General features: G+C 56.9%; 8 protein-coding genes across 8 annotated transcripts; 4 read left to right on the top strand and 4 right to left on the bottom strand.

The window, feature by feature from the left end:
- Positions 1-1,022: 1,022 nt before the first annotated feature.
- N657DRAFT_23275 (kinase-like protein) lies at positions 1,023-3,300 on the bottom strand. The gene is made up of 7 exons (XM_062786330.1): positions 3,113-3,300; positions 2,923-3,045; positions 2,745-2,856; positions 2,484-2,688; positions 2,278-2,433; positions 1,741-2,192; positions 1,023-1,679 (listed from the first exon to the last, which is right to left on the bottom strand). Exons 1-7 carry the CDS (start codon positions 3,153-3,155, stop codon positions 1,109-1,111), a joined length of 1,662 nt encoding a protein of 553 aa, XP_062652225.1. The 5' UTR covers positions 3,156-3,300; the 3' UTR covers positions 1,023-1,108.
- A 3,546-nt stretch (positions 3,301-6,846) lies between these two features.
- Positions 6,847-7,736, top strand: N657DRAFT_638927 (uncharacterized protein). Its single transcript, XM_062791681.1, has one exon. It carries the CDS (start codon positions 6,954-6,956, stop codon positions 7,377-7,379), a length of 426 nt encoding a protein of 141 aa, XP_062652224.1. The 5' UTR covers positions 6,847-6,953; the 3' UTR covers positions 7,380-7,736.
- Positions 7,417-8,862, bottom strand: N657DRAFT_638926 (uncharacterized protein). Its single transcript, XM_062791680.1, has 2 exons — positions 8,412-8,862; positions 7,417-8,313 (listed from the first exon to the last, which is right to left on the bottom strand). The coding sequence occupies exons 1-2, from the start codon at positions 8,428-8,430 to the stop codon at positions 7,697-7,699; spliced, it is 636 nt and encodes a 211-aa protein (XP_062652223.1). The 5' UTR covers positions 8,431-8,862; the 3' UTR covers positions 7,417-7,696.
- N657DRAFT_685985 (alpha/beta-hydrolase) lies at positions 8,703-12,201 on the top strand. Its single transcript, XM_062796809.1, has 5 exons — positions 8,703-9,221; positions 9,286-10,254; positions 10,306-10,614; positions 10,670-10,813; positions 10,873-12,201. Exons 1-5 carry the CDS (start codon positions 9,159-9,161, stop codon positions 12,055-12,057), a joined length of 2,670 nt encoding a protein of 889 aa, XP_062652222.1. The 5' UTR covers positions 8,703-9,158; the 3' UTR covers positions 12,058-12,201.
- Positions 12,202-12,233: 32 nt separating this feature from the next.
- On the bottom strand, positions 12,234-12,897 carry N657DRAFT_638922 (uncharacterized protein). Its single transcript, XM_062791679.1, has 2 exons — positions 12,662-12,897; positions 12,234-12,572 (listed from the first exon to the last, which is right to left on the bottom strand). Exons 1-2 carry the CDS (start codon positions 12,848-12,850, stop codon positions 12,453-12,455), a joined length of 309 nt encoding a protein of 102 aa, XP_062652221.1. The 5' UTR covers positions 12,851-12,897; the 3' UTR covers positions 12,234-12,452.
- A 351-nt stretch (positions 12,898-13,248) lies between these two features.
- Positions 13,249-16,115, top strand: N657DRAFT_560992 (Utp14-domain-containing protein; the record flags this gene model as incomplete). Its single annotated transcript, XM_062788027.1, has 2 exons — positions 13,249-15,876; positions 15,933-16,115. The coding sequence occupies 2 exons, from the start codon at positions 13,249-13,251 to the stop codon at positions 16,113-16,115; spliced, it is 2,811 nt and encodes a 936-aa protein (XP_062652220.1).
- A 263-nt stretch (positions 16,116-16,378) lies between these two features.
- Positions 16,379-17,760, bottom strand: N657DRAFT_23114 (3,4-dihydroxy-2-butanone 4-phosphate synthase). The gene is made up of 3 exons (XM_062786320.1): positions 17,747-17,760; positions 17,190-17,474; positions 16,379-17,137 (listed from the first exon to the last, which is right to left on the bottom strand). Exons 2-3 carry the CDS (start codon positions 17,263-17,265, stop codon positions 16,506-16,508), a joined length of 708 nt encoding a protein of 235 aa, XP_062652219.1. The 5' UTR covers positions 17,266-17,474; positions 17,747-17,760; the 3' UTR covers positions 16,379-16,505.
- Positions 17,761-18,187: 427 nt separating this feature from the next.
- N657DRAFT_531891 (ubiquinone biosynthesis O-methyltransferase) lies at positions 18,188-18,979 on the top strand (the record flags this gene model as incomplete). Its single annotated transcript, XM_062787734.1, has 1 exon — positions 18,188-18,979. A coding segment is annotated over one exon (792 nt), but the record flags the coding sequence as incomplete, so codon positions are not given.
- Between the last annotated feature and the right edge of the window lie 5 nt (positions 18,980-18,984).

Here is an 18,984-nt window from a genome sequence, read left to right as displayed (position 1 = left end):
ATTGGCACCGATATGCTGTGATTCTGGCTTCGGGTCGGAGAGTTTCCGGTTGATAGGCGACGGCCGATGGCTTGGGTTACATGTAACAGATTGGATACGGTGATCGATCCGGTTAACTCTTCACTCTAATGGCTGGTTCCTGATGGTATGCCACGGTTTCAGGATATGTCCTTATCCACGCAGCAGGTGACTTTCACACTAGTTGAACTACGTTTGCGAGCATGGAAGCTCACACGCATCACTGAGTTTGAGTTGATACTGCCACGAATCGGCGTCGGGATAGAGTTCATGCACATGTCGAGATGTTCTTTGTAGGAACTGAGTGATGGATGTATCTAAAGATTGGTTACGTTCTCGCAAGTGTGCCAGTCACCGGTCAAGTGGCATATTAGCTCAAAATTGAAGCCGCTTCGCAGAGACTTCAGGGTAGGAGACAAGGGACGACAGAGATCAAGTTGGGAGAATCCTTTTTTCCTACGCTGGGTTCTTGAAATACCGGACTAGCTCAACTCCCGACGTAATTACTTTAGATATGCTTTCATATACTAGTTAGACACGGAGTAATAAGTAGGCTTTATATGCTCTGCCTGACTTTGCCCCCCTCCGCCGGCCCTCGCTTTTGCTGAAACGATGATGCCGAAAATGCATGCTCCCCTTCCATCCCTTCAACCCAAATTAAGGAGGGGAGAAACCACAACAATCCCTCGCCCAAGCTCGATCGACCGCCGCGATTCCGTGCCGAGGATCAGAACTGAAACTGGTAGAACTCCCTGCCCTTGAGACCGAGTCTGTGGACAGAAGGAAAGAGCAAGAAAAACTTTCGAAGTCCGACCTTCCCTCTAAGTCCACCCCCAGCCACAGCGTCAGATGGGTACTCACCACTCATCCAACTCATTCCACGACCGATCCACCCGCCATGTGTATGCTGTGCACCCATTCCTCCCGTCGCCCACCGTATATGTCTTGTATCAAATGAAATATGTATCACACGCCCACGTAAAAGCAAACACAAGCCACATATATGCACTTTCCCAACCCATACAGATCTACACCCAGAAAGACGAATGGAAAGTTTTGAAACGAGAACGGAAGGGATAAACACACAAAATCACCCCAAAATGACCCTGGCCCCTTCCTTGCCCAACACACCCCGTTCCCTCGGCTTGGGACTGTTCCCCCGCCCCTTCTTGCCCCTCAAGAACCCAAACACGCCACCCCCGGACCCCTCAGGTTTCCCGCCCAAGTCATTGTTCGCGCCGGCCGCGTCGGCAGGCAGCGTCGCGTCTTGCCGGGCGAGATCGCTCCAGCTGCTGCCGCCGTCGAGAGTGACTTGCACGCCACCCGTCGGGCTCTCGACGATCATGCCTGGCGTGCCGGCGCGGCCGGAGCGGGTGGTATTCATCGACGAGCTCGGGGTGTACGGATGCGGGTAGGGGGGAAGCGGGGGCGGGCGTCCGGGCGGGTTGCGTCGTTGGTGGTTGGTTGCTAGGCGGTGTTGTTGTTGTTGTTGTTTGACTGGGTCATGGGAGTGGTGTTGGGGGGAGGCGCCGTTGGTCGGGGACGGCGTGGCTTCGTCAGTTGTCAGGGCCTGCGGCTGCAGGTTCTCCGGATTGGGGCTGTTGCCTTCTGTGTTGGCCTCTTGCCTGGTCGCCAATGCTTCCTGCTGTTGTTGTGTGATTCTAGAGTATGGTTAGCCCATAATTGGGAATTGAGGAGCAGGAGGGGGGAGATATAGCGCACTTCTTGTAGGCGGCAACGGTGTAGTCGAACGGGCGGAAGTCGGTCTCGATCATGCGGTAGAGCTCATCCTCACGAATCTCTTTATCTGTAGCGTCATCCTTGAGCCTCTCGCGAGGCTTCTGTCTCCGCGCACGCGCCTCCAGCGGTGCCTCTTCCAGCAACAGCTCCTCCAAATCGTATGTGGCGTCGAAGTTGGTCTTCTCCGAGGACGGCACAAAGACAGGTTCGATTTCCTTGCGCTCGAGGGCCACGAAGTCGATACACGAGAAAAACTCATGCTGGGTGAAGCTCTCCCAGGTCGAGCCCAGGCGCTTGTTCGGATCCCCCTCCAACGCATCCTTGATGGCATACATGCATGGTAAGGAAACCGGAGGGTTCGTGACGGGGAACTTGGGTCTCGCGGCTTGGATGACCGTGCTGAGGGATGATTCAGAACTACCCTCGAATGGTCTCTGTTGCTTGTGTCAGCGCTATGCGCGCGGTTGGTGGGTAGTCTGGGGCCCACTGTAAAGCCAGCAGGGGTACTGCGGTTCATACCTTGTTGTAGATGCACTCATAGAACAGCACACCTAGTGACCACCAGTCCGCACGAACATCATAGCCCTGCCCTGCGTAGACTTCCGGCGCTAGGTAGGCCAGCGTCCCCGATTTGCTTGTCAAGACTTTGCCTGGTACAACATCCGACGCAACGTTCTGTAGAAGGTTAGGAGACTCGCATTGGTGCCAGGGGGGAAAACACCTACGAAGTCCGTCAAATGCACATGCCCATCGGCGTCGAGAAGAACGTTATCCGGCTTCACATCGCGGTGGATGATTCCCTGCCCGTGAATGTACCTCAAAGCGCACCCCAGCTCCGCTATCCAAAATCTGACGGCCTCCTCGGTGAATGTTTTCCTCGAGATGTGGAATCGCAGATCTCCGCCGCTCATCAGGTCGACAACCAAGTACCTGGCGAAGTTAGCCAAGTTCCAGTCCCGTCGGGTGTTTAGAGTTTGCCCGCGTACATGTATTCGATGTCCTGAAAACTGTACCGCAGGTTGCAGATGAATGGGTGGTTCACGTGCTCGAGCATCCGCCTTTCGCGTATGATGTTGCGAACGCTTTCCGAACGTACAACTGTAAAGACCGAGTCAGTCTCTGTCTCCAGGGCCTCAATCTTGTATGATTCGAGCAATGTCCCACCTTCATCTTTGCGGATGTATTTGAGAGCGAATGACAAGCCTGTGTCTTTCCTCTCGACGATCCGGACTTTGCCAAAGGCACCTCGACCGACGACTCGCAGGAGTCGAAAATGGTTCAGGTTCACTGGGTAGGGACGACGCCTATGTTAGCGAGCCGGCTGGAGGGGGAGAAAACAACAAAGCCAGCTTACCTTCGCCGTCGAATTCGACGGGTTTGCCCTGGCTGTTGCCCATGGCCTCCAGTTACTCGCTGTTCTTCCTCCCACCGAGCTGAGGCGGCTGGATGATTTATCCCCCTTTTTCTTCTTAAGCGGACACCAATCAAGGCTCCATACACCATGCAAGATTCGCTGCCTACTGGGCACTCGGGACGATTTCGTGTGGCCCGCGAAGGGGACGAAACCAGGCGTGATCGGCAGTCGGCCTTGAGAGAGACGGGACGGGCCGGGTGAAGCGAGACACGCTTTCTCGGCGTCCACTCTGGTGGTCGACGGGTATGAGTCTAGAATGGATTCAATGCGTTCGTTAATGATACAGCCGGCGCAGAGTATGGTTGGGATTTGTCGCGAATAGGCCTGCACAGGCGTCGGTAGGACAAGCGAAGAGCGATAGTTGGAGGAAGTACTCTATACACGGCAGATGGTCCAGGATTGAGGGGTCACAGTACGGAGTACGTACGAACAAGAGACGCCGAGAAAGGGAGCGGACCGCGGAAACAATTTCAGACGAGGAGCCAAGGTTCGGTCGCAGCAATCTGCGAATCTTGCCAGCCGCGTTATGGACTGCTTTTGGATCAGGCGCGGGGTGACACGAAAACACCAGGGGGGTTGCGCAACAAAAGTCGGTTTTATGTGATGGAAACGAGAGCGGAGTTGGTCCGTGAGGTGGTGGAGAGTGCTTGAGGAGTGCACCCGAACTTTGGCGGGTTGAACTTTCCAGGGATGGACAGCCAGCAAGAACAGACTCCACGATAAGCTGCAGGTCTTGTAGCTCACACACATACTGTAACCTTACAGTGTATTAACCACACGTGGGAAAGACTTTGTGCCACGCAGACATCTGGCAGTCTAGCAGCCAGAGTATCCATACTGCGGTTTACAATGGTAATCTTCTTAAAATTATCCCTCTTTCTTTTCGCTTTCCAGCAGAACAAAGAAACTTCTGTGTGTGTGGAGGATTGCCTCGACCGATGAAATCGCCAATTGAACGCCTCGAAAGATTTCAATGAGCGCAGATCACGCCCTGAATGATTTGTGGCTGCATCCGCCATGGTGTCGGTGTCCTCCACCCCAATGCCATGCTCCTCCAATTAATCCGCGCGCAACATGTTTCAGTCACCAGTCACATTCCTGCAAAATCCCGTTTTGCCCTGTGTCTGACCGAATCTCGGATTGCAATTTATGCCACATGGCAGCAAAGTGTGGCACCGCTGAATTTCTGGCTGCTGCGCTGACAGGCATCGCCAATTGGGTGCATCAGATGGGCCCCTGGACCAAGAGCGAGGGAGCGGTAGGACGCTGATGTCGGCAGTCGTCTGCTGTGGGATCTTTTGCGAGAGCGGGAGCTGACGATCCAATGGCTCGACCTCTCAGCCCCTGCGCGTGGCGACCTCGTGGCCACGGCTGCCAGGTGGTGAGGTGGCAGTAGCCAGGCGGGGAAATTGTTTAAACTCAGTATGGTTAGCGTAGGCTCAAACAGCGCTAGCAGCCGAGTTGTCATCTCGGGACTTTCATTGGATGATGCGCTTTCAGACTGATAAGAGAGATTTCTCCAGCTTGCCTCCCGGAACCTTCATGAGGTGTTGATGACGGACACTGGTCGGCCGCCCTCTCTACGATGTGCTGGTACACGCTGTCACCGCGGACAGTTGATCTCTCCGGAGCGGTCGGAGTTGTGTTGGTTTACTTCAAGATTGCTGACTGTATCCTGACCGCTCCTTCATCCATCCATGGGTAACTTGCGATAGGGAGAGCCCACATGGCGGTAACGTTATTGATCCACTTGAGGAGTCTCGGGATCATGCAGACATGATGCACTGTGTTCTGCATAACCGAGCTGACATGTGGGCGGCTCAATTCCCCCACCGCAACTTCTTTTCATCCCTATGTACGGAGGTCCTCCGTCGATACTCGTTACAATATCTATGTAGGTACACTACAACAATCCAAAGTTAAATATCTAGCATCCGGGTTCTACCTATCTGGAGAGCGCTTCTGGAAATCTCCAACGACTTCTCTTCAAAAAGTGGTACTTGACGCATAAGAATATCACGTTTCAGGTAGAGTGGTCGAAAGACCAAACCCTGTTCATACCACGTGCGAGCTGCATTCGCGTTGCCGACGCTCCATGTAGTCGATGCCGGTGTAACACCAGTCTGTACTTACAGTACAGTTGATAAGCTCCTCTGAGAGGTATGAATCGGCTCAAACAGCACCATCGAATGAGGTTTCTCAAAAAAAGGCATAAGCCTGGTACAGCCACGAGAGCCACCTGTCGCGTGGCTCCATCTGCCGAGCCGTCTGAAGAAGCTCATCCAGTCTCTCTGACTTCAGACACGGTGCGAGGCAGAGATGTCGGCAGCCAGCCCACTGAAGGCCTGGAACGCCCGGGCGCACCGGGGCGGCTCGGACATGACCACTGGCATCCAGGCCAGCAATCCTGGGCAGCATGTTCCCGACTTTCTGCGGGCCTTTACACCTGAATCAAATAAAGATTATTGTTGCCACAAAAGGAATGCTTCCAGAAGGCTTCGAGTGCAACAGGGGCTTTGGTCGGTAGCCTGCAACAACAAAGGGGATTCAGGCGGTCTGCATAGTCGCTGTTGGATGCGGTACCTTTATACTTGTCAGGGAGTAATCTTGATCCCTACTCTCGGGATGTTGCACCAGATGATCAATCATTCTGACGGAAGAAAGAGACGATACGTACGGAGTAGTACTGGTGTGTCCCGGTATTCTCGAGACCTGGCGACGATCGCTTGTAAGGTGTCACATCTCATCCCGTCATCTACGGCAGGCTTCGCCGGCTTGAAACGAACAGATGTCACAGTCCGATGTATGGACTGCTTTCTCGATTGCTGAAGCTCGGGAGACCGACATCTGTCCACATCTACTTGGCGCAGGGCGTTCCGCAATGAAGTCACCGGAAAGGGATCGCGAGGTCTCAATCAGAGACATAGTATGTAGACATTTCAATGAACTGTTTCCTCGTGTATGGACAATATTGGTTATTCCGAGATTTGGCGGGCATTCGCGCAGAAGGATGCCGGCCTTCGCCTCTGACCGCTGATCCAGACTACTGTGGCTGAGTGTGGTATGGTTCCTCTCATGTTTCCTGACCCGGATACCAATTCCGCACGGGAGCCGCTCGCGCCGATGTTGGCCAAGCATTCGATCTCGTTGGAGACGCTGGACAAAATACGGCGAGCTGATGGGGAAAGGTCTGCTTGAGCACAGCCTACCGGTATGTGAGTGTTTGCAGCCAGTTATGTGCTGGTGGTGGCATCATACAGCGCGAGCAGTAACCGGGTTCATCACAATGACTCGAAAAACTGGGTTGCTCATTACCTGGGCGTCGCGCACGGCAGAAAGTTTCTTGGTTGAGAGGAGAATTCTGCAGAGGGCCCTGCAAGTAGAAAGGAACAGCGGAGGATGCAGCAGTATCCAAGTCGCCGCCAATTGTGAAATTGTAAATACCTACCTATACCTTGGCTAAGAACCTATGTGTCTGCCCAAGGATACCACTTGATCGGAGGACGATATGGTACCTAGCTCACTTGTTGCTTTGTAGTCGTCGACTCTGTGGTGCTAGTCGCTGCGATACAACATCAAAACACCCCACCAGCGGGATGGTCTGCTGTCAGTCGCAATGACGTCACCAGTGCCTGATGGTCAACATTGCGAACTGCTCGACTTGGAACTTCAGTCTTCAGAAATAGTGCATCTTCAACAACGAGATTTCCTCAGCACAATAAATGACCTCGAGAACTGAGGGGCTCGAAGTAACCGCTGCTACTCCAATTTACAGTTCACAATGGCGCTCCGAAGAAGCACTCAAACCCTCCTCTTCCACGCCCGAACCCTTGGCCCAGCAAGCTCCGGCGTGACCGCTTCATCTCTACAATTCACCAGACAATACCACCCGACGAGGAACCTATGCGCCATCAACGATCAGCCCATGCCGGACCGAGAGGCTCTCAACCCGCGGCGCTCCGAGGGGACCAAGAGCGGGACCGACGACGACGCGGCTCAAACGGACGCCGCCTTCGACCGCCATAACACGGAACCCAAGACCGAGAAGGAGAGCGCCCAGGGTAATGGGAATCCGCTTGGCGTCAGTGGGGCAAATAGGGACGTGTCCGCGACGCCGAACCCCAAGGAGGAGACTGATAAGTCGGACAAAAAGACTAGGAGCGGCGCGGGCGAGCAGAAGAAGGGTGGTAAGGTTGGGCCAATGTGAGGGTTGGCTGTGCCGATCACTGGGCCTGCAGTAGAGGAGGTATTGAGGATGGTATGTGAGGTGTGACGAGGCTGGACTAATTGTCCGGCAGGTGCTGGGCCTGTACAAAATTCTCGAGCATATGGGCTGCAATATGGGGTTGAAGAGACCGCATCACGATATTCATCAATCTGTTCATGCCTCATGCCATGCGTCCCGTCGTGCAAAGCCGATTGCTCGCCAGACTGTTCAACCAACCGCCTCGGCAAATCACTGCGCCAAATAAACTTAGGATCCCCGGCCATCGGCCCCCCCCAATCAAAAAGCCTCCGTCATGTTCAAGCATACAGCCCATCCATGTCATCCTCCTCCTCCCCTTGGTCGCTTTCAACAACAACCTCGCGCCTCTTACTTACCTCCTTCCTACACAGAGGACACGTCCCCTTCCCCCTCAGCCACGGCCCGACGCACTCCAGATCAAACCGGTGACTCTCATGACAAGGTAGTTCCACGACGAGACAGTACTGATCGTCCAGGTATCGCTCGGCGCAGATGGGACATGTATCGTCCTGTTTGAGTTTGCCCCGCGGCACGCGATCGAGGCCATCCAAGAACTCCTGCGTGACGCCCTCGATTTGCCGCGGCGGGTGCGCCACGTCCAGCTCGAGGGCCTCGACGAGCGAGGTGAGGAAGGCGCGGTTGGATTCGGTCGGGGCTGTCGACGCGAGCGTGCCCATCTGGTCTTGAATCAGCCGGAAGAGGGCGGCGGTGTCGGCTGGGTTGGGGACGGCGTGCGGGTTGTGGTGGTGCGGGTGGGTTGGAAAGGTGGTGGTGGTGGTGGAAGGGGGTTGGTCGTCTGCGGCCATGATGTTGTGCAGGTGCGCTGTGAACGTCGACATGTCGACTTGTCGGCGGCGACGGGAGGTTGAGGGGGTTGGTTTGATGTTGTGCTCGACTGATTTCAGGGGACAAGTTAGTGCACTTATGACACATGGGAAAGGTTCGCGGCGCATCGATCGCATCGTGGGGTGGTTGACTGTGATGAGTGCTTACCCTCGTACTGGGTCGCCATGATGAGCGGTTGATAGGCACTTGGTCAAGAGTGTCAAATATTGCAATTATCGTGCTCAGCTCGTGGTGTGTCCAGCCGCGAATATGAGGGCGGTAGAAGTGTCAAGATGTAGAATTCGGGGGGCACAGGCAACGCTCAAGGTGACGCGGAGCTTCATCGCGGGGCGCGGGAGCTTGCTTATCGATAAGAGGACGCCGAGCACTTGCTTGGTTTGTTGGCTTGTTCCGTCTGTCAGGCCCAGACACCTGGGCCAGGGGCAGTTCGTGAAAATGCCCTGATAACTCAATCCCGTCGCCTATCAGGGACTCACCAGGGGACTTACAGTTCCCCAGTTTCCAGTTCTCGAGTGATGATTTTGACCGAATCAAACCAAGACATCGGAACCTGGCGCACGCCTCGACGGCCTGGTTACACGACGCCGTTTGAATTCGCAGTGGTCTCCAACTCGTAACTTGCCGCAAGGGAAAACACCCCCGAGACCCAAACGGTTTCAAGCAAGATCAGCGCCGCTTCGCCAATCATTGCCATTTGGCCCCTGGGAACGGGACGGCTATTGTTGGACTCAACCACGCCGTTGTTGGGTTGCATATGCTGATGACATCATGGCTCGATGAATTCTGATAACCAGCACCACGCGCACAGCATCCATCAGTCTTGTTTGTATGTAGAGTATAGGCTGTACTTGGACGAGACATGAAACCAAGCTCTGAGCCTGGGAGATAGCGACCATGCACACCACGAGCGTGGGTCTGGCCGTGACGCCGACCATCTTGTCCACTCTTTTTTCACATGTAAGGCGAGGACGGAATTCGAGCTGTCCAACCGACTGTGGAGATCGGACTGACGGAATGGCAGTATCTCAACCGGAAACCACGCGCCCACAAGCCCACCGCGCATCTGTCCTATGACGAGGGCCTCCATCTCATCCGCTCATTTCTGGTCCATGCCTCGCATCACACCGTCGAGGAACTGCAAGCCTTCACAAGCCAGTGGGTGCCACATCCCCAATGGGTACGGGTCGGCCCTGTCGAGATTCCAGAGAAGGACCTTCTGCAGGCAGCCGACCTCCTCATCGAGCAGCTGGGCCTGGACGGTATCCGCCAGGTCGGCGGCACGCGGTGGTGGCAATGGCGCAAGCCGAAGAGCCCGCTCAAGGCCGAGTGGATTGAGATGAAAGTCGACTACCAGGAGCGCAAGAAGAACGCCGAATTGGGCAATCGCGTCATGCTCTATGTTCACGGCGGCGCATACTACTTTGGCAGCGTCGATGAGCACCGATACCAGATCCAACGCCATGCGCGGAAGCTCAAGGCGAGGGCGCTGGCACCCAGATACCGTCTCGCACCTCAGTTTCCGTTTCCCTGCGGCCTCCAGGACTGTTTGGCTACGTACCTCTATCTCATTTCACAGCAGAAGCCGAGCACCATTATTTTGGCTGGCGATTCTGCGGGCGCCGGCATGGTGCTCAGCATGATGGTCGTTCTGCGAGACAGAGGCATTCCCCTGCCCGCAGGTGCTGTGCTCATCAGTCCCTGGGTTGACCTGACGCACTCATTCCCAAGTGTTGCTGGGGATTGCCCGCTAGATTACATCCCCCCATCCGGCTTCCACCACAAGCCGTCGGAAGCATGGCCACCACCCGACGAGGAGGAACTCGAGGAACTTAAGAAAGCAGCCATAGCTCAAAAGAAGGAGATGCATGAGCGACATGACAATCCGGCCGAGCAGAGCGGCATCCCTACGGTCAAGGACGTCGCAGAGACTACACACCGCTTGACGTTTCTTATTGACGGCAAGCACGTTGAGGTGAAGGAGCAAATACAAGTATGTTTTCCTGGCAGCTACAGATAGTGCATGAGACTAACGCGAGCCCAGATGTACACGACGAACGAGCTCCTGGCTCACCCCTTGGTCAGCCCTGTCATGCAACCTACGCTAGGTGGTCTGCCTCCCCTACTCATCATGGTCGGGGGTGGCGAGTTGTTGCGCGACGAGCAGATCTATCTTGCACATAAATGCGCCAACCCAGCCGAGTACCTGCCGCCAGAGGCGCTGATGGACCAGAAGGCGAGGGCTCTAGTCGATCGCTATAAGCCGACCGATGTCCAGCTGCAGGTTTGGGAGGATCTGTGCCACGTTGCGCCTACCCTGAGTTTTACCAAGCCGGCGAAGTTCATGTACAGGGTGGGTTGAGCCCGTTGGAGCTGCTCAACTCTACCGAATGCTGACATGGATTTAGAGCGTTGCACAGTTCTCGGCATGGGCACTGGGAAGAGCGCAGAAAGCCGATGTCGATATCCTCAACGACGATCAAATATCGGTCGTTTCTGACTCGTCTTCCTCGGCCTCTCATTCCTCAAGCGACGACGAAGAAGAAACTCCAGTAGGTCTTTCCCAGGCCAAGCACACCGGACAAAATGCATGCTAACACGCACCGTTCAGACAGACCAGCCACCGAAGCATCATCACCACCACGCCTCAGTTGGCAGAGCGGGCGATCCCCTTCCCCCGTTCGCAAACCACATGATCCGCCAGCGCGTGACCCGGCACGGCGCAATTCACCCACTCCCTCCCGCGCCTTCTCTCACGGGGTGCTGCATGCCTCGCGACCTCGTCGGCGTCGTCAAGGTCGGTACCGTGCGCAAGTGGCTCGAGCACAAGCGGCGCTGGGACACGCGCTTCAAGCAGACCAAGGCCAGGGTCCACCAAAGGCGCCTGCGTGACGTGGCGGTCGGGTACGAGGTGTTTGGCGAGGGCGAGGTGCCGCCGCCGAGCGCGCTTGCGGGGAGGAGAAAGCTGGGTGTGGGTGAATCGCAGAAGAAGCAGAAGAAGAAGAAGAAGAAGGCAAAGGGGTTGGGGCTTTCGCTTTGGGCGTTGTGGGGGTCGAAGCATGATCAGATGACGGTTCGGAGGGAGAGAGACGCAGGGAAGGGGGCTGAGGTGGCGGCTGCCGGCCCCGAGCAGGGCCAGGGGGCGAGGAGTTTCGAGGATTTGGAGACGCAGAGGCGCGAGGGCGGTGTGCCGTCGGCCGTGACGGGAACAAGCAAGAATAAGGCTTGGAGGTTTATGGTTGGCGAGACTCAAGCGGAGAGTGGCGACGCTGTTGCTGCTCCGTCTTCTGCGGGTGGGGTTGGAAGCCTTGATCTCCGACCTGCTGGCCCTCTCTTCAACGGTAGCAAAGGAGAACATGGAGAAGATGTAGCTGGGGCGTCGCACATCAACGCAGGCTTTCTCCCCCCCGACGACAACGAGACGGGCGTGACGGGGAAGCGAGTCTTCATCGGCGGCCTGGCGACGCCCTTCAGCCTGCGCAAGGAGCACGAGACGGCGAGCATGATCACGCTTGCTTCGCCGATGGACCGCGGCTCGATCAGGCCGTCGACGGCTGACTCGGGCAGCATTGTGGCGGCATCGTCGGTGAAGGAAGTCTCTGCGGATGCGGGGAGGATAGGCTCGGATGAAGTGCAGGGGGACATGAGTTGTCATTATGGCAGCGCTGTGAATGCAACGTCTGGGCTTGAGACGCCTTTTGTGACACCGTTCTTGGCGCCTGCCTCGCCTACCTCACCGGGTGAGAGGCCTGGTCTGGAGAGGTTTGTGACCGCTGACGAGAGGCTTCTGAACTGACGGCGCTGCTTGAGGAGGCAGTAGGAGGTGGGTTTTGTTGATACCCTTGTCTCATGTATAGATCGTTGGCGTCGACGCAGTTACAGCTCACACAGGAGCTGTTCTAATATCATGGTTAGCTGTTAGTGAGTTGAACAGAATCTTGTATCCGTATACCATGAGGATACTACAAGAGGCGACGAAAACGGTGTTGGTTGTACTAGTAGTATACTTGTATACATACGGATGCAAGTTTCAGAAACGCCGAACGCCATCCCATGAGACAATGGGCCCTATCTCTCCCAAGAGAGCAGTTGACAGGACGTCAGTCCGCGACCCGCTGGCTTCCATTCTTCCCCCACGATTTTTCTTCCCTAACCAAAGCCTAGCTGATACCGCAAGACCTGCTCATCCCCTTAATCCAGCCCGTTCTCGGCCTTCCATCGCGCAAGATACACCGCAGGATCCTTTGGCCCAAGCTTCGTCTCGTACTGACCAAACGTTCGGGGCATGTTGCGCGTCACGAACGGCGTGAGCTGGTTTCCCGCCTTTTGTCAGTATCCCTTTTCTGCTCCCCTTCCTCTGACCATCCATGCAACTTATTCGGGGATTGGAATGGACGCACCTTGAAGCCGTCGAGCGGCGGGCAGACATAGGTACGCACCTTGTTCCAGTCGATGATGTAGCCGCCGTGCTTCGTGTGCCGGCCCATGGACCCTGTGCGCGTGCCCTTGTAGAAGCCCTTGTTTACGTCCTTGGTCGTCAGCCGCAGCCGGCGGTAACGCAGCGCCTGGAGGATGCGCGTCGGCTGCATCGTGAGTGGCGGCGTGTGGGAGGAGAGGGAGGATTGGGAGGTTCGGTGGTTGTCGCGATTCGTGGTCGGCAGTTGTGACTGTGTGAATGGTGCTCCGGAAATTTTGCGGGCTTCAATGTCTGCGCCGTCAGATACGTCTTCGGCAGGCAATGGCCCTTGGATATGCCTCAAATGCCAAGCCGGCTTCACTGGCTGCAGTGGGGCCCCCAGCTTTTTACCGCCAAAAAGTTGCCATTTGTGGCAGAAAAAGAATTCTTGGATCCCAAACCACGACCCGTGCTGAGCAGACCTGCCAGCACGATCTATCTTTCAGTACATACCTACCCAACATTTACAGGAACAGACAGAGGACATCACACCTCGTCGAAAAGACAGAAGAGAATAAAAGATAAAAAAGAATGCCAGGCCGCCAATCTCACGGCCGCCCCCTCCTCCCCACCTCCGGAGGGGGCAACAGCAACAGCGGCGGCAGCAAGAGCAAGTCCCACGCCAAGCATTTCAAGAAGTCGCGCGCCAAAGCCACCGCCAAAGCGCTCGACGCCTTCGCCATCGCAGCCGAGCAGGTGCCCGAGTCGACCCGTGGCGTGCGTACGCGCGGGCTGGAAGATAGGTCGTCATCGTCGTCGCATCCCGCGAAGCGCCAGAGGCGGGACGAGGACGAGGACGAGGACGAGGAAGATGGCGGCGATGACGACTTTGATGCAGCACCCAAGAAGAGGGCGAGGAGGGATGAAGGTGGTGAAGACGGGTTCGCTGGGTTTTCAGATGAGGATGGGGACGGCGGGAGTGAGAGTGAGGAGTGGCATGTTGGCGTTGGAGGGGAAGATGAGGACTCGGAGCTTGACTCGGACGAGGCGTTTGGGGAGAGTGATGAGGAGCGGTTTGAGGGGTATGCTTTTGGGGGGAGTAGTTCGAAGGGGAAGAAGGGTAATAAGAAGAGGAGTGTTGGCGAGGAAGAGGATGGCGAGGATGAGGAAGGGGAGGAAGGGGACGAGGAGGAGCTCGAGTCGCTTGGCTCCGACGCCATTGACCTTGCGACTGCGCTGGATCAGTACTCCGAGGATGAGGAGGGCGAGGAACAGGAAGGATCGGCATCCGAAGAGGAGGATGAAGAGTCTACCGATGGGGATGACGAGAGCGAAGAGGACGAAGGCGAGGACGACCCGTCGAAGCTAGATGCGCTACAAAGCATGATCGCTGGGTTTGCTGGCCAAGACGAGGAGGAAGAGGAGCAAAACGGGACGCAGAATAAGACCAGGCTCAGCCTGAAGGATCTTGGGCTGGCAGGCGTCAAGGACCCCCACATCAAGCGGTCGCTGCGGCTGATGAACAAAGAAGAAAAGGCCGTCAAGCCTGGCTCCTCCAAGAAGCTTGCCGTTCCCCTGGCCAAGCGCCAGCAAGACCGTCTTCTCCGCGCCGCCGCCTACCAGAAGACCAACGAGACGCTCGACCGGTGGATAGAGACTGTCAAGCACAACCGACGTGCGGACCATCTGTTCTTCCCCCTCGCTCAAAACGTCCATGACGCTGGCTTGGACGGTGGTGAGCTCAGGCCCATTACTGAGAAAACGTCTGGAACGGAGCTGGAAAAGACCATCCTGGCCATCATGGAGGAGAGCGGGCTTGGACCAACCGCCAAGCCTGAGAAGAAGGCGGACGGCGAAGGCGTTGGACAGTCCGGATTAACGGAGGCGGAGCAGAGAGAAATTGCCCGGCAGCGGCGGCGGGAGCGGGAGCTGCATTCGCGCGAGTTGGCTCGGCAGAAGCGCATCAAGAAGATCAAGAGTAAGGCCTACCGTCGCATTCACCGCAAAGAGCTTCTTCGCGAGGAACAGGCGGAACGTGAGGCGGCATTGGCGGCCGGCGAGCTGGACTCGGAAGACGAACGCGAGCTCCTCGACCGGAGACGCGCTGAGGAACGCATGGGCACCCGGCACAGAGAAAGCAAGTGGGCCAAGCTGGGCAAGAAAGCCGGGCGTGCGGTGTGGGATGAGAACTTCCGTGCCGGCCTTACCGAGATCGCTCGGAGGAAGGAAGACTTGCGCCGTCGCATCGAAGGTCGGGCCGGCGGTTCGGATAATGAGGACGATGATGGATCTGATGTCTCGGAAGCCTCCGGAGGAGGTGACCCGCGGCGCCGTCTTCTGGCAGAACTCGAGCGTGCAGCGACCTACGACGATGACGACGAGCCACGGTCCAAGCTTATGCAGATGAAATTCATGCAGCGAGGCGAGGAGCAGCGCAAGAAAGAAAATGACGAGGCCATCGCTGAACTTCGTCGCCAGCTAGACTCAGATAATGAAGGGGCTTCGGATGCTGAAGAGACGGAGATTGGCCGTCGGCAGTATGGGATGGGCAACACTACTCAAACCAACCAAGCCAAGAAAGCCAAACCCGCCGACGCTCGTGGGTCGGCCAGCTTGACGGCAGCAGTAGAATCGACGTCGCAAACTCACCCCGGCGCGCAGGCTGAATTGCGCTCTTCGGCCGCTGGCGCAAGTGGTGCGTGGACATTGGCGGAACCGGTGCCGTCAGCAGCTGGCTCTGCTGGTGTTTGGGCTCAAGCTGAGCCGTCTGGCGGGAGGAGTAAAAAGGCAAACAAGACAAAGACCGTGGAATTGGACATCTCCAACGCTGCGGTACTTGCCACCAAGGCGCCTAAGCCCAAGGCTACGTCCCAAAACAATCCTACTGCGGCCGACGGCGTTCAAGACTCGGACGGCGAGGCTGATCTCCACCTTCCCATGGCCATCCGTGACCAGAAGTTGATTGAGCGGGCTTTCGCCGGTGAAGACGTCCATGGCCAATTTGAGGAAGAAAAGGCCGAGATTGAGAAGGAAGACGACGAAAAGGAAATCGACAATACCCTTCCCGGCTGGGGCAACTGGGTTGGCGAGGGCGTCAGCAACCGCGAGAAGAAGCGGCATCAGGGGCGGTTTATCACCAAAGTCGAAGGTGTAAAGAAGAAGGACCGCAAAGACTTCAAGCTGAAGGACGTCATTGTCAACGAGAAGCGGGTTAGAAAGGTTTGTAGTTACACACCACTCATCGAGAGAGGAGACAGGAGGCTGACTTGGCACAGAACGATAAGTACCTTGCCTCCGGGCTGCCCCATCCATTCGAATCGCAGCAGCAGTATGAGCGGTCGCTGCGGTTGCCTGTCGGCCCTGAATGGTCGACCAAGGAGACATTCCAGGACGCCACGAAGCCGCGTGTTATCGTCAAGCAGGGCATCATTGCGCCCATGTCGAAGCCCATGTATTAGGCTATTCTTGCGGATACATCATGGTTTTCATCTGTTGCATATAATAGGTTCAGAAAATGGAGTGGGTTGGGCATGTATAGAACACAGGCGAAATGCCATCATCACGCAGTCCTCGTTCTTGAGGGCTACGCCGTAAGATACCAATCATGTGGGATGGGATTGCGTTGATCTTAGAAACTGTGTAACTTTTTCTCTTCTTGTAGCCAAACCCGATGCCGCAGTGCGCCAAAGACCAAGGACTTATCTACATCGATATATAAAAAAGAAGCTCCCCGAAGATGTCCGATTCTTGGAACCGGACCGAACCAATGGCTGGCTCAGCCCATTTCCTTCCTGTTACACAGAATATCAAACAGTGGCACCGCTTCACTCAAGACATAGACCTCCCCCTCATGAGCCATTCATCTTGACCTTCCCTTCGGTCTTCTCCAAATACTCAACCATGTCCGCAATCGTGCACACCTTAAGGCCCCACTTCCTCGCGAAGTCCACGCACGCTTGGCCCCTCAACATGCCCGGCTCCTCCCGCAGCGCCTGGCCGGGGACCTCGGCGCCATCGTCCACCAGCTCGCAAATCACGGCCGCCGGCTTCTTGCCCGCCAACCGGCACAAATCGATGGCCGCCTCGGTATGACCTCTCCGCTGCCTCACGCCGCCGGGCGCCGCCCGCAGGGGAAACACGTGGCCCGGCCGCCGGAAACTGGCCGCCGTGGCGGACTCGTCGGCAAGCGTGCGGCACGCCAGCGCGCGGTCGTGGGCGCTGATGCCTGTTGTGACGGACGGGTGTGCCGCGTCGACGCTGAGCGTGTAGGCGGTGCCCCGGGGGTCTTGGTTGTGCGACACCATCTGGGGGAGGTCCAGGTCCAGTGTGCGCTGCGGCAGGATGGGCGCGCAGATTAGGCCGGACGAGTGCCGGATCATGAAGGCCATTTGTTGCGTGGTGATAGACTCGGCGGCGATGACGATGTCGGCTTCGTTCTCGCGCGAGGGGTCGTCGAGGACTACGACGAATTCGCCCTTTTCTGGGACGGAAGGGTTAGTGTGAGTCTGAGTTGGGGGGGGAGTTGGGCGTACGGAAAGCTTGGATTGCATCGGGGATGGAGTCGAATTGGGAGGCGGGGATCTGATCGGGGGCGGTGATGGTCGGCATGATTGCGATCGATGGGTTGGCTTGTTATGGCTTTCAGAGGGAGAAGGAGATATCTATTGGCGATTGGCGTATGGTGGTGAAAAGCGAGGGGCGGAAAAATCAACTGTTTGCGGTTGCGACTGCGGCTTGCGGCGAGTGTGGTGGATTTGCGCTGAGTCGTGGAGACAAATTACTCATCTACCGTCTGATGCGTTTCCCAATCAACCTGTCTTCGTGAAATGTCTGGTGTGAGGAGGAGGTTCCGTTACTATTCGATGAGAAATTGAACAGAGTCAGATGTCAGGGACGGGATTCAGTCAGTCGGGTGCGTCAACGTCTCTCGGTGTTGGTGGGATTCCCGCCGGAGGCCGAGGGCTCGGCCTGGAGACTTCGATGGGAAGGTTATATACTACACATGACAAGCCGAGGAAGTACAAAGCCGAGCAGCCACTCGTTGATAAACGCAGCTGTTACTAACACTGCGACTGTGATCATAGCGTACCTTTGTTGCAATCCAATTGCTTGTCAACTGATGACAGGCGCTGACAAACATGTCCCTCAACAGCCCGAACTCGGCAATGCTGTGTGGGATTCCTCGGGACAGTGGTCCCTGAGCACAAATTTGGAAAGCGGGGCAACGGGCCTTTGTGGGGCAAGCGCTAGAACTGTTCTAGAACCCCGCGCGGTCGGTTGAATCTGCCGCATCCCTGCGGTGCGGACTCTGTCTCCGTCCCACGCGATGGCGCTCAAAAGTGCCGGTTCCGACGTTCGACTGGATCCGATCCGCGCGGCACAGCGGTGTCCGCTGACCACCAATACCCCGAAAATGCGGCTATCACTCCGGCACGTCCCGAAAACCCTCCGACCGGCTCGGCTGAGTTGCCGCACGTCGGCGGCGGCGACACAACTTGTCCCAGACCTTCAACCAAGCCAGCCCCCATCAGCAAGGAAACTCAGCACAACCCCAACGCGCTATCACACCCCGTCCTCCTCCGTCAACGAAACCGAAATCTCCCACTTCTCCGCCCTGGCCTCATCCTGGTGGGACCCCCATGGCCCGTCGAAGCCCCTCCACCTCATGAACCCGCTCCGACACGACTTCATCCAGACCTGCCTCTCTTCTTCTACCATCAACCATCCTCCGAAAAGAACCAACCTGCGCTACCTCGACGTAGGCTGCGGAGGCGGCATCTTCGCCGAGTCCGCCGCCCGCCTGCCCTCCACACTCTCAGTGACCGCCATCGACCCGTCCCCGATCATCCTCGCCGTGGCGCGCGCCCACGCCCGGCGGGATCCGTCACTGCGTGACAAGCTGGTCTATCTGAACGAGACGATCGAGTCGCTGAAGCTGCCGGAAGCGCCAGAGGATAGGTACGACATTGTCAGCCTGTTTGAGGTCGTCGAGCACGTCGACTATCCCGCCGCCTTCCTCGACCGGGTGGGCCAGTTCGTCAAGCCGGGCGGGTGGCTTGTGCTCAGCACGATTGCGCGGACGTGGACGAGCTGGGTGACGACGAACCTGGTGGCGGAGGATATTCTCCGGGTGGTCCCCAAGGGGACGCATGACTGGGCCAAGTATGTGAATGAGGGGGAGCTGAGGGAGAATTTCGCCCGGAAGGGTGGGCAGTGGGGGACGCCGACGGTGAGGGGGGTGGTGTATGTGCCGGGGCTGGGGTGGAAGGAGGTAAGGGGGAGCGAGAAGGTGGGGAATTATTTCTTTGGAGTGCAGAGGGTTGGGTG

The sequence above is a fragment of the Parathielavia appendiculata genome (assembly GCF_033297405.1).
Source record: "Parathielavia appendiculata strain CBS 731.68 unplaced genomic scaffold N657scaffold_1, whole genome shotgun sequence".
Lineage (NCBI taxonomy): Eukaryota > Fungi > Ascomycota > Sordariomycetes > Sordariales > Chaetomiaceae > Parathielavia > Parathielavia appendiculata.
Note: the sequence above shows the minus strand (reverse complement) of the source record. Positions and strands in the feature narration are given on the sequence as shown.